General features: G+C 42.4%; 1 protein-coding gene across 11 annotated transcripts in view; it reads left to right on the forward strand.

Annotated features, from left to right (window-relative positions):
• The first annotated feature begins 6,171 nt into the window (after window positions 1-6,171).
• LOC309607261 (phosphatidate cytidylyltransferase, mitochondrial) overlaps window positions 6,172-12,811 on the forward strand; it is a 272,769-nt gene continuing 266,129 nt past the window's right edge. For 2 of the 11 annotated variants that reach the window (XM_082345572.1, XM_082345573.1), the window contains exons 1-2: window positions 9,746-10,144; window positions 12,611-12,793. In XM_082345572.1, the coding sequence (XP_082201698.1) occupies window positions 10,010-10,144; window positions 12,611-12,793 (318 nt within the window). In that variant the 5' untranslated portion in view covers window positions 9,746-10,009. Of the gene's footprint in view, window positions 6,190-9,745; window positions 10,145-12,610; window positions 12,794-12,811 lie in introns of those variants that run through there. The other 9 variants (XM_082345571.1, XM_082345582.1, XM_082345579.1 and 6 more) reach the window with 8 other exon arrangements.

Below are 12,811 nucleotides of genomic sequence, written 5' to 3' on the forward strand. Positions count from 1 at the left end.
GGGATCTTCCCGGACCAGGGCTTGAATCCGTGCCCCCTGCATTAGCAGGTGGATTCTTAACCACAGTGCCACCAGGGAAGCCCCACTCTCTGTTTTTATGAGCTTGGCTTTTTTAGATTCCACATACAAGTGATATCATACAGTATTTGTCTTTCTCTGTTTGACTTATCTCACTTAGTGTAATGTCCTCAAAGTCCATCTGTGTCATTGCAAATGGCAGGATTTTCCTTTTTCCATTGTGTGTAATATATATAAACAGCATCATCTTTATCCATTCATCTGTTGACAGGCACTTAAGCTGTTTTCATATCCTGGCTATTGTGAATAAAGCTGCAATAAACATGGAGGTGCATCTGTATCTTCAATATCCTGTTCTAATTTTCTTTGGTGTATATCCAGAAGTGGAACGGCTGGATCCTTACTAGCAGATCTTGTTTCTGTCCAGGGGATTTACTTCTCCCCCAGGGAAGGGGGAAGCTGATACCACCCTCAGCTCTAGGAGACCATGTAGGAGATGAGACAATCCACCTTGCCGGTGATTGGCTCAGGTACCCAGGCTCAAGCCAATCAGTGCATGCTGTTCTCTCATCAACTGTTATTGGTCCAGGGGTGGGCATGTGACCCAGTCAGGCTGAAAGGAATAAGGAGGGTGGAGAGAGTTTTGATCTGTCCCACCAGAGGTGGAGTGAGGAAGCATGCTGGTCCAGTTGATACCAGCAACCATCTTGAAACCAAGAAGCCAAGCTAGAGGAGGCTAGAACCTAGAGGAGAAGAGAAAAATAGAACGAGAGCCCTGTTCTGTACCTGAAGCCTACTTAACCCCTGAATTTATTTTAAGCTACTTTGTATCCAGACCTGTTATGTGTAGAGAAAGAAGCCAAATGGTTACACCTCTCAAAGCATAAGGGTGGGAGCAGAAATTGTTTGTTTGCTAATCCTGTGGCCACCCTCTTACCCCAAGGGTTCTACAGATAAAGAAATAGAGTTACACTTAATAAATGCAGTTTGTGATAGAAGTTATTTCAAGTTTCCACAGGGTGTGGCTGTAGTACATTATAAATTTTAATTTTTACATTTTATATTTTGTATTTTATAGTACTTTTTTTTTTTAATAGCTTGTGCTTTTTTTCTCTCTCTCTCTTTTTTTTTATTAATTTATTTATTTATTTTTGGCTGTGTTGGGTCTTTGTTTCTGTGCGAGGGCTTTCTCTAGTTGCGGCAAGTGGGGGCCACTCTTCATCGCGGTGCGCGGGCCTCTCACTATCGCGGCCTCCCTTGTTGCGGAGCACAGGCTTCAGACGCGCAGGCTCAGTAGTTGTGGCTCACGGGCTTAGTCGCTCCGCGGCATGTGGGATCTTCCCAGACCAGGGCTCGAACCCGTGTCCCCTGCATTGGCAGGCAGATTCTCAACCACTGCACCACCAGGGAAGCCCTATAGTACATTTTAATTCTAATTTTTTTCGCTGTTATAAGACCCAGGGTCCAGCCAGTGCTTGGCACACACACACACTCATAAAATATGTGTTGAATGAATACATCACAAGAAACTCATAAAAATGGGTCCTTAGTGGTGAGAGGGTTGGGAAGTTATTTAACCATTGTAAACACAGAAACATTGTATGCTTTAGGTTAAATAAGACAGTGTACCTAAAATGCCTAGCACAGGATCTGGCACCTAGTAAATAAATGAGAACTGACATTAAGATTATTGGAGTCAACTAAGCCAGTCCATCTTGAAGGTTCCTTTTAAATTTAATTATGTTGTTGTTCTAGGACATACAGTATAGTGACTAAGAATGTAGCCTTCATTCATAATTTTCTAAAACCAGAAACAATCTAATCCAAATTCCATCAGCAGGGGAATGGATAAACAAATTGTGGTATAGCCATATAACAGGATACTACTCAGCAATAAAAAGGAACAAGATACTCATACATACACAACATGAATGAATCTCAAAAGTATTAATGTTAAGTGAAAGAAGCAAGAGACAAAAAACTACATTCCATGTGATTCTGTTTTTTAGCATTACGTAACATTCTCAAAAAGACAAAACTATAGAGACAGAAACCATATCAGACATTGCCAAGAGCTGGGGATATGAGTAGGAAATTAACTAGAAAGGAGTATGGTGGAGCTTTTTGGAGTGATGGAAATATTCTATATATTATTTGCAGTGGTGGTTAAACAATCATATATTTATCACAACTCACTGAACAGTACACCCAAAAAAAGTGACTTTTACTATAATTGTATCATACCTCAATAAACCTGGCTTTAAAAAAAAAGTAACATGCAGACTGTTTGTTCAGACTGAATTCACACAGACTTGGTTTCATATCCTGGCTTCATCACTTTCTGTGTAACTTCAAAGATGTTTCCTTAATCTCTTGGGGCCTAAGTTCACCACCTAAATAATATCAGAGGAGATTTTGTTCTGGGTAAGATGGAGTAGACACATTCTACCCTCTCTCACTCACTGAATACAGCTGTAAAACTTAGGCATGATGATTGGCACAGATATTTGAGGTCTCTGAAAAGTAAATACTAGCAGTCAAATTAGGAAAGAAGACTAGAATTCGAAGTACCACTACACTGAAATATAACTTTTTTTTTAAATTTATTTATTTATTTATGGCTGTGTTGGGTCTTCGTTGCTGTGCGAGGGCTTTCTCTAGTTGTGGCGAGCGGGGGCCACTCCTCATCGCGGTGCGCGGGTCTCTCACTATCGCGGCCTCTCTTGTTGCAGAGCACAGGCTCCAGACGCGCAGGCTCAGTAGTTGTGGCTCACGGACCTAGTTGCTCCGCGGCATGTGGGATCTTCCCAGACCAGAGCTCGAACCCGTGTCCCCTGCACTGGCAGGCAGATTCTCAACCACTGCGCCACCAGGGAAGCCCCAACTTTTTTTTTAACTCCAATATCTCCCAGACTGGTCTCAGTATAGCCTCAGCCTGCAAGTGGACATCCACGTGGACAGGGAGAAGTCCTCTAGTTATGGTTCTGGGAGCAGGATAAGGGTGTCCTGGTGTTCAGAGAAAGTGAGGGAAATCTCCTGGGGGTTTTAACTTCCTTTTTTTTTCCTTTTTCTCAGCTCCTGTGTATTCATCCCCAAGCAATTGCATGGCAGTGGCAGTGATGTCATTGGCAAAAGGGACTCACAGGTGCTTAAAATTCTGAGAGGGGAAAATTCCTCTCTGATTATAGCAGAAGTGGTCCCAAAGAGCTGGGCAAACTTGTTTATTTTTCTCTTTCTTGATCCCAGATATGGGCAGTAGAACAGGATAAATAAATCCCCAGCTTTCTGACTAAGGGCCGGAAAATATTTAAAGTGTTAAAAGAAAGAAACTACAAAAGAAAACTGAATAAACGGAGAGACTGACATACCATGTTAATGGATCAGAAGATCCAACATAATAAAGAAGTCAATTCTTCCCATACTGTTCTATGGATTTAACATAATCCCAGTAAAAATCCCACTGGGATTTTTGAAGAAAAAAAAAAAAAGACAAGCTGATTCTAAAATATAGGGAAAGGCAAAAGAACTAGACTACAAACCAATTTTGAAAGAGAAGAATAAAATTGAAGAAAACACACTATCCAATTTTTTAATTATTATTTTATTTATTTTATTTTATTATTTTGGCCGTGCTGTGCGGCATTCAGGATCTTAGTTCCCCGACCAGGGATCAAACCGATGCCCCCTGCAGTGAAAGCACCTCCAGCGAAGTCCCCAGTTTTAAAATATTGTAAATCTCCATTAATCAAGACAACTTTTTAGTGGTACTAGAGAAGGAACAGACATATAGATCAATGGAACAAAAAAGAGTGTCCAGAGATACACATAAAATATAACCAATTGATTTTTCACAAAAGTGCAAAGGCAACTCAGTGGAGAAATGACAATCTTTTCAACAATCGGTGCTGGGTAAATTATATATCCATCTTTTTCAGATTCTTTTTCATTATAGGTTATTACAAGATATTGAATATAGTTCCCTGCGCTATACAGTAGGTTCTTGCTGTTTATCTATCTTATATATAGCAGTGTGTATCTTTTAATCCCAAATTCCTAATTTATCCCTCCCCCTTTCCCCTTTGGTAACCATTAAGTTTGTTTTCTATGTCAGTGAGTCTATTTCTGTTTTGTAAATAAGTTCATTTGTATCATTTTTTAAGATTCCACATATAAGCGATATCATATGGTATTTGTATTTCTCTTTCTGACTTGCTTCACTTATTATGATAATCTCTAGGTCCATCCATGTTGCTGCACATGGCATTATTTCATTATTTTTTATGGCTGAGTAGTATTCCATTGTATATATATACCACATCTTCTTTATTCATTCATCTGTCAGTGGACATTTAGGTTGCTTCCATGTCTTGACTACACCGTGCATATTAATATATTAATGCTCTGAGAAATCCCACAGCAAAGAAATCTATTTACCTCTACTTAATCTGATTTCCCAAACTTAGGTGACTATGGAATTTTTTTTCCAATAACTCCAAATAATAATTCAATGAAACCCACTTTGAGACATGCTGCTCTACACCAAATCCAGATTGCAGACTTTGCTGGCTAGAGATAGACTAGGTATATAGTAATGAATTCTTTCTTCTCTAACTGGGTTCTTTGCCAATTCAATTTCTCCCAAAATTCAGGGCCAGTTTTACAAAGAGATAAAGTAGACAGTTGCTGACTTGCTTGAAATTCAGGGACAGTATATGATGATGATGATGATGATAATAATAATAATGGCAAATGCATACATAGTAGTCACTACATGTCAAGTATTTTTCTAAGCACTTTATGTATGTTAACGAGTTTAGTCATTGTGACAACCCAGTGAAGTAAGCACGACTATTATCCCCATTTTATACATGTGAAAACTGAGGCACAGAGCTACTTGCCCAAGGTCACACAGATAATATGTGGCTGAGCTAGGATTCAAACCAGGCAGTCTGGATCCAGGGTCCATACTCTTGACCACTGTATTATACTACCTCTCAGATGAGACACCTGTTCTGTTCCCTGAAATTCTACTATTATTCATTCATTTCTTTAGTACTTTAAGAGTGTGATCTTCCAGAACTTCATTGGAAAACACAGTGCCAAGAAGCTTTCCCAGAAAACTTGAAGAGCTGTCTTACCACAGGTATGGTACAGACCATCTCTGTATTTTACTGTACTTGGTTTGTATACATGTCTATGACGTTCTCAATTGCAGAAATTTTGTTTCAGGCACTGTGCTAGGTACTAAAGGATAGAAATATGAATAAGATATGGCCCCTGACCTTGGAGAGTCCCCAAGCCTTTTATAACTCTTCTTTTTTTTTTTTTAATTAATTAATTTATTTTTTATATTGTTTTTGGCTGTGTTGGGTCTTCGTTTCTGTGTGAGGGCTTTCTCTAGCCGTGGCAAGTGGGGGCCACTCTTCATCGCGGCGCGCGGGCCTCTCACTATCGCGGCCTCTCTTTTTGTGGAGCACAGGCTCCAGACGTGCAGGCTCAGTAGTTGTGGCTCATGGGCCTAGTTGCTCCGTGGCATGTGGGATCTTCCCAGACCAGGGCTCGAACCCGTGTCCCCTGCATTAGCAGGCAGATTCTCAACCACTGCGCCACCAGGGAAGCCCTATAACTCTTCTTGATGGACACATTTCGTATTTAAGACCAGAGCTGGAGAGCTATAAGCAAAGAGTTACATGTGGGCATGGAGGACAGAACAGTTACTTCTGATTAGAAGGGGGTGATATTTGAACTGAGGGTAAAGGAAGAGGAAGATTTCAATGGGAGAATGAATGAATGAATGAATCCCTTGGGAAAATAAACGGTTTGTGTTATTTTTATGGTACAAGAGGAAAAGAATTAGATTTGGCACCGTATTGGGACTTCAAGCAAATGACTTCATTTTTCTACACTTCAATTTATCCATCTGTAAAATTGGACTAGTAACCACTAATTTCCCAGGATTTGTTTTAAGAATTAAATAAAACCATGTCTGGAAAAGTTCTTTGTGTGAAATGCTAAGTACCATAAAGATATTAGGTATACTTATGCTTCTTAATCCCTCTTGTACATTGTCTCTTCAGAATCCAATACGACAGAGAACATTTTCTGAGAGCTTGCTCTGTGGCAGACACTTTCTGGATACTATTTCATTGGCTGTCCCAACGATGCTAAAAGGTAGGTATTATTCGTATGCCCATCCTACAAATGAGGAAAAGAAGGCACAGAGATCTTCAGCTGTCTTACTCAAGGTCACACAGCTATTAACTCCTGGGGCCCTGATTCAAACTCAGGTGGTCTCTCAGCGCCCCGATGAGAGACTAAAAATGTATTAAAGATGCTCTCAATCTGGCCCAGTTTTGACACGTCCTTCAGCTGAGAATGGACAGATGTGGCAGGTGACCCACCTCTGATGAGACAGATCCAGACCTTTCTCCTTTACGTCCATCAGCAGGTCAACTGAAAATATGGTTAATTGTAAGGATCACAGAACCTGAAGTTTCTTTTCCCAAACACTTTATGCCTTTTACTTAAACACTGATTAGAAGAAAAACTAAGGCATAAAAGTTTTAGAGATTTCACAGGATTTTTCAGAAAATGGAATAGGTGAACATTCTCCTGGTGAAACCTAGCCTGACAAGGTCATTGTTAAGGAGCACAGAGCCAACAGCGGGATAAATCAGGAAAATGAGATCCAACATGCAGTCAAATCAAGTGGTATTTATCTATATTTTAAAATGGCTCTCTAATGTTTTTATTTCATTGGTATGAGAGTTCCAATAGAACCCTAAAGTGATTATATAGAACACTAGAGCTTTTTAATAGCTTCTAACTTAGCAAGCTACGGTAATTTAAAAGGAAGTGGATGAGCTGCTAGGAGCAGGGAGAATTCTGATGAAGAATACAAATGTGTTCTTGCTACATTGCTTCTGCCTCTTTCTGGGGAGAGGCAAAATGCACACAGGAACGTGATGGAACTTTCCAGTTGGTGCTTTTGCATTATCAGGAAAGAAAGTGTTTATGAAAATGAAAATTACTGATAATTACGTGTGAAAGCCTGCAAGGGAAAAAAATGGAGAAACGTTGCAGAATCTTTATTTATATTCAGGGCTGAACTCCATTGGTGGGAGTGGAAATTGGTACAATTTTTTGGAGGAGACTTTAGCCACGTCCTGACACTTTGACCCAGCAAGTCCCCTTCTAGGAATCTCCTTTTTAGCAATACTTGCATATATTCCAAAGCTCTATGTAAAAGGATGTTCACTGTAGCATTGTTTGCATGTACAAAAAAATGGCAATAATCTATATCCATCAACATGAAAATGTTTAAACAAATGATGGCATATCCATATTTTAGAAAATTTTGCTAATAAATGGAATGAGATAGATCTATATATTCTGATATGGAAAGGTGTCCCTGATATTTTAAATGAAAAAAAGCAAATTGCAAAAGAGTATCTATCATATGCTTCCATTTTAAAATGTTTTTAATGTTCATATATTCATAGAAAAATATGTGGAGGAATATGTACCAAAGATTACCAGTGGTGATCTCTGGGGGATGGTATCCATATTTTTGTAATGTTTACATTTTTATGAGTATGGATTACTTTTGCAAAGAGAGGGGGGAAAAAAAAAGCTGAATTATTTCCTCAAGGGAAGAAAGATAAAAAAGAAAAGAAATATGCCGGCAGAGATTTATTCACTACCTTTAGGTGAAAGGTTTCAGTGTAATTCCACGGTGAGTGCATCTCAGATTCTGGCCATCGGGGCAAGGGTAGTGTTTCGTCAGAATGAACCAAAATGCCTGTGTTCCCAGAGGGAGACTGAGCCGCACTGTGTCTCCCTTCTGCCGTCCTCTTTCTGGCCTTGTGGTGGCCATGGCAGCTGCTCCTCAACCTTGGTTGATGGAGTAAAACCAGCTGGTTTCCCATGCCCTTCCCTTGCCTCACAAGCTGCCCACTTTAGAAGGCTCTGAAACAAGGTGGTAAAGAGCTTGGCCTTTGGAGCTCAGGAGCCCTGGGTTCAAACCCTGACTTTGCCACACTCCTAACTGTGGGATTGGGGAAATCTGCTTCTCCTCTTAGGTGGTCTGTTTCCTCTTGTGAAAAATGATAGTCTAAGAGAACCTGCCTCAGGGGTCTTTGGAATGAAAAGAATAGATAAGTATAGAGAATGCTTGGAATAGAAAATAAACAATTGTCACTTATTATTATTGTCCTATTGATCGATCCTTCCTTGGTAGAATCTCCCATCTGTCTTCTGCTTGATAATCTCCTACCCATCCTTTAAGGCCTGGCTCAAATGCCATCACTGCAAAATCTCCTCTGGTCTCTCCCTGCACATCCAGAACTGATTGACGCTCCCTCATCATAGGTCCTGCAGGGCACTGGGTACCCAGCTTCACCACCGCACGTTATATTCTGGGTTTGCTTGTCTGTCTCCTCCATAGACCCTGAGTGCCTGCAAAGCAGCATTCCTAGTCATCTTGATCCTCAGCACTAACCTCAGAGTTTGAATTCCAATAATCATTTTTCAAATTGAATTAATCCCATCCCTGCCTCTATCACCCCAGGCCAGGCAACTTAATTCACAATGAAACTATGGTAACAGCTTCCTAACTGGTCTCCCTGCCTCTCTTTCCCCACTCTGATCCAGGCTAACATTTGAGCCTGACAGGTCCCTGCTCAAAACCTTTCAAGGATCGAGTGGAATTGTAGGACATGGAGCCAGATTCTTCATTCCAGTTTTGCCACAGGCTGATGTGATCCCAAGCACATTGCTTTCTCTAACGCTTAGCTGCTTCATCTGTAAAATGAAGGCAATCACTTCCTCCCACAAGGCAGTAGAGGGAACTCAATGAAAAATGCATGTGAGTGCATCACCGTTACCCAAGTTTAGCTATTACTACTTCTGTTATTGTTGAGAGGACATGATCATCAGGGAAGAAGGGAAGAGTATCTGAAAAGTCTCTGTCTGGGGACTCAGACTACATCCTGAATGGCCCTGTGACCTGGAGCAAGTTTCTCTAGTTATACACAAAGAGGTGAGCTCTTCACCTGGGGTCCCGTTTCCACCAGAAACTGAATTTAAGGTGCCCTTTTGTGAGCCCAGTCCCCCAAACGAAGGGGCAAATACTCCTCCCCATCCTTAAAATTAAATACAAATATCAGAGAACCTTGGTGCAGGCTTTTTGTTATTGTTGTTGTTGTTTTTGTTTTTACCATTTATGGAACACTTTCATACCCATTATCGGATTTGAAAAGGGGTTTAATGGGAAGAAGACACAGCAAACTCTTAACAGTAATAATCTCTGGATGGTGGGATTGGGGGTGATTTTAATCTTATTTGTGTTTTCCTAAACCTTCAAAATCTTCTGCAGTTTTGGAGCTGCATAGAGACATGGTTACACACGTTGCGAATGCAGTAAATGCCACTGAATAGTAAAGCGTACAATTTTAGGTTATATGAATTTCACCTCATCAAAAAGATCGTCTGCAATACTACACGCATGATTTCCTAGTCACTTATTAAAATGTGGTTTGAGGCGAGAACAAAAAAGAATTATTAAGGTTCAAAAGCAGTTCAATCAGCTGTTACTTTCCCCCACTCATGTCCAGGTCACCGTCCCAGGCTGCCAGCCTGCAGTGCGCTCCTCCGACCACCAGGGGTCTCTGCGAAGGCCTCGCGTCCCCGCTCGCGCGCGAGCGCCTGCTCTTACTCTTGCGCCTTCGGAGCACGTGTGCGTGTAGGAGGCGTGGCCCGGGGTGGGCGCTAGACCAGCCTGACCGACGCCCACCCGGTTCCCTGCCGGGTGCCTACCGGCCTCGTGTCTGACTGGTCTGCAGCCCCGAGTCCTTGCCGGCTTCTCCACTCCCCGCCCCCGGCTCCAGCCTTCTCCCGTCTGGGCCGGTCTCCGGCTTCCATCTCCCACCCTGAGCGGGTACTCGTTCCCCGCCTGCTGTCCTCCAAGGGTCCCTGTCTGAGCCCCGGCCCCATGGCTCTTCAGGCTTTGCAGAGCTCGGGGGTGGCCTTTCGCAAGATCCTGTCTCACTTCCCCGAGGAGCTGAGCCTGGCTTTCGCCTACGGCTCGGGGGTGTACCGCCAGGCGGGGCCCAGCTCAGACCAGAAGGTGAGCCCGGGCCGGCCCCACGCTGGGAATGTTCTCACGAGTTCCCTTTGCCTTCGGTCCCTCCAGAGCCCTAGAGCTGCCTGTCTGCTCTGCGCACTCCACGTATCAACTGGCAAAGTACAAACCGTACAGAAGTGCTCCTAGTAGAACGACAGCGTGAGCTGGGTTTTGAAGATACGTAGGAGTCAGCTTAGGTCTAGAGCGGGAGGTGCAATCATGCGGAGGGAAGAGCTAATGCGGGGACAAGATGGAAGAAAGGAAAAGAAATATTTGCCAGGAGCTAGTTCAGTGTTCCCAGCCTTGGCTGAACATTGGAGTTTTCTGGGAAGTTTAAAAAAATACTGATATCTGGGTTCCAGCTGCGGAGATTGAGATTTAATTGGTCTGAGATGAGCCTGGGCTTCAGGAATTTTTAAAACTTCCCAGGTGATTCTACTACGCAGCCAAGCTTGAGAATCACGTCTCTGGCTGTAGGAGAAAATACAAAATGATTCTCCTGACTTCGGGAAGCTGACGGACTGATTGTAGGGTCAGGGGATGTGCAGTGACGTTAACTAACAGCAGAAGTTAGTGATGACCAGTATATTTGCCCCTGCTCAGGACATTTAACAAGAGTCTGTTTAGGGCTAGGCATTGTTCTCTTCGGAGTTGGCTGAGCACAACAGTAGTGAGGGTACAGTTTTCCTTGTGATTGCAGGTTTTTTTTTTTTTTCTTCTGCAAATGGAAAAAAAACTGCTTCCAAGGTGGCGACAAGATTCAAGACATAGCAGACAAGTGGCAGGCAGATATTTTTCATTTAAATGAGGCTTTTAATTGACTTTGATACAGCTTTTGAACTCTTGCTGAATTAATGTAAAAGGAGCAGGAGTCTAGATAGAGATGTTTTCTGTCTGTGCAACTCGTGTTGTGGACTGGGTTTCTTTAATAAATGAAGGAAATGGTAGTGTGCAGTTTGCAGTAGGGCCTCGTGGATTTGGACACCTGGCTGTAATATGTCTTTCAGTTAACCTTCGTCTGTTCGCTTCCTGGTGAGGCCATCTGTACTGTTGCTTGGATTTCCTGTTTCCCACCTATACTAGTATTTAAGTAATAGTTTTCCCTAAATTGACAGCATATGAGAAATTACAGATTTGGGGCATATAGTTTGGGCAACCTAATTGTAGTTTGCAATAGGCTAGTTATTTTCTTGTAACATACGTTAACATAAATTTTTAAAAAACATGTCCACCCCAGCTCTTAAGTATCACCACTGATTTGTGGATCACACTGTGGGAAACTCAGAACAGGCCTTGGCCTCCTGATTCTATAGCCGCCTCTTCATTTTCCTGTGTAGATTTTCCTTTGAGCAGACCTGGAATTCCCTCCAAGAAAAGGTCCTTCTTTTTCCCTCACCCTCATTCCCTACAAGTTAACAAGTAAACTCCAGCACCTAAGTCTCTCCCAGATGGGCCCCTGCCCTCAGTGCCTTAGTGACAGTTAGCCTCATGTGGTGTTCCATCCTTTAGTCTCTCCTCCTCCCTTTCTACTGCAGGAACATTTCTTAGCGTGGCAACCAGCCTCCCTCTCTGGTCCCATCTCCCGCCACTCCCCTGCCTACGTCCCATTCCAGTCCTGCCAGCTCTCATCTCCACAAGAGTGTTTTCCTCTAACAGTACTCCCTCCCTTCCTCAGGCCTCCTAGTACTTCACCAAGCCCACTTAACTCTTGCACATTCTTTTAAGACTCAGACTTATCAGAGTCTGGAAGAATATGAACCTGTAGGAAAATTCCTCCTTCTCTGACCCCATTCTGTGTGAAATTAGTGCATTTTGTGTTCTCCTACCAAGTCCTTTTGCTAGCAACCTGTCTATTCTCCCCAGTAGACTTTGAGGCCTTTACCTCTATCCCAGGACCTATCAGAGCTCATCGTAGGTGCTCAGTGAGTGGTTGGCGAATGGGTGAGAGTTAAAATAACATTTCCCTTTACATAACGCTTTATAGAGCTTGTCCATATGGTGTTATTTGATCTAGGAGAAAAGTAGAGCATGTTTAACTAGATTTAGGTGAAAGACAGTGTAGCATAGTGGTCCAGCACAGAATTTGGAACCAGATTATGTCTGTCACTCATTAGCCATGTGTCCTTGGGCAAGGAACTTACTCTGTGCCTTGGTTTCCTTTCCTATGAAAATGGGATAATGACAGTACCTACCTTGTAGGATTGTTATGAGGCTAAAAAGAGTTACTATATGTATAATATATAAAGTGTTTAAAAGAGGTCTGGAACATCACTTCAATAAGTGTTACTGTTATTATGTGCGTTGACAAAAACGAAGCTCAGATTGGTTCCAGAGACTTGCTTAAGTTTCTGATGACAACCCTGGGTCTGCTGTTAATCACAGCAGCATAGAGTCTTGGAGCTTTCCGGTCTGCCTAGGTGCTTTTCTAGGAATTAAAACTAAAATTATTCTCTTTCCTTCTCCTCCCAGAATGCCATGCTGGACTTCGTGTTCACTGTTGATGACCCTGTTTCATGGCATTCAAAAAACCTGAAGAAAAATTGGAACCATTACTCTTTCCTAAAAGTTTTGGGGCCCAGGTTTATCACCACTGTCCAGAATAACTACGGCGCCGGGGTTTACTACAACCCATTGATCATGTGTGATGGGAGGGTAAGTGACAGCGGGCCT

Source organism: Balaenoptera borealis (genome assembly GCF_965194805.1).
Source record: "Balaenoptera borealis genome assembly, chromosome: 12".
Lineage (NCBI taxonomy): Eukaryota > Metazoa > Chordata > Mammalia > Artiodactyla > Balaenopteridae > Balaenoptera > Balaenoptera borealis.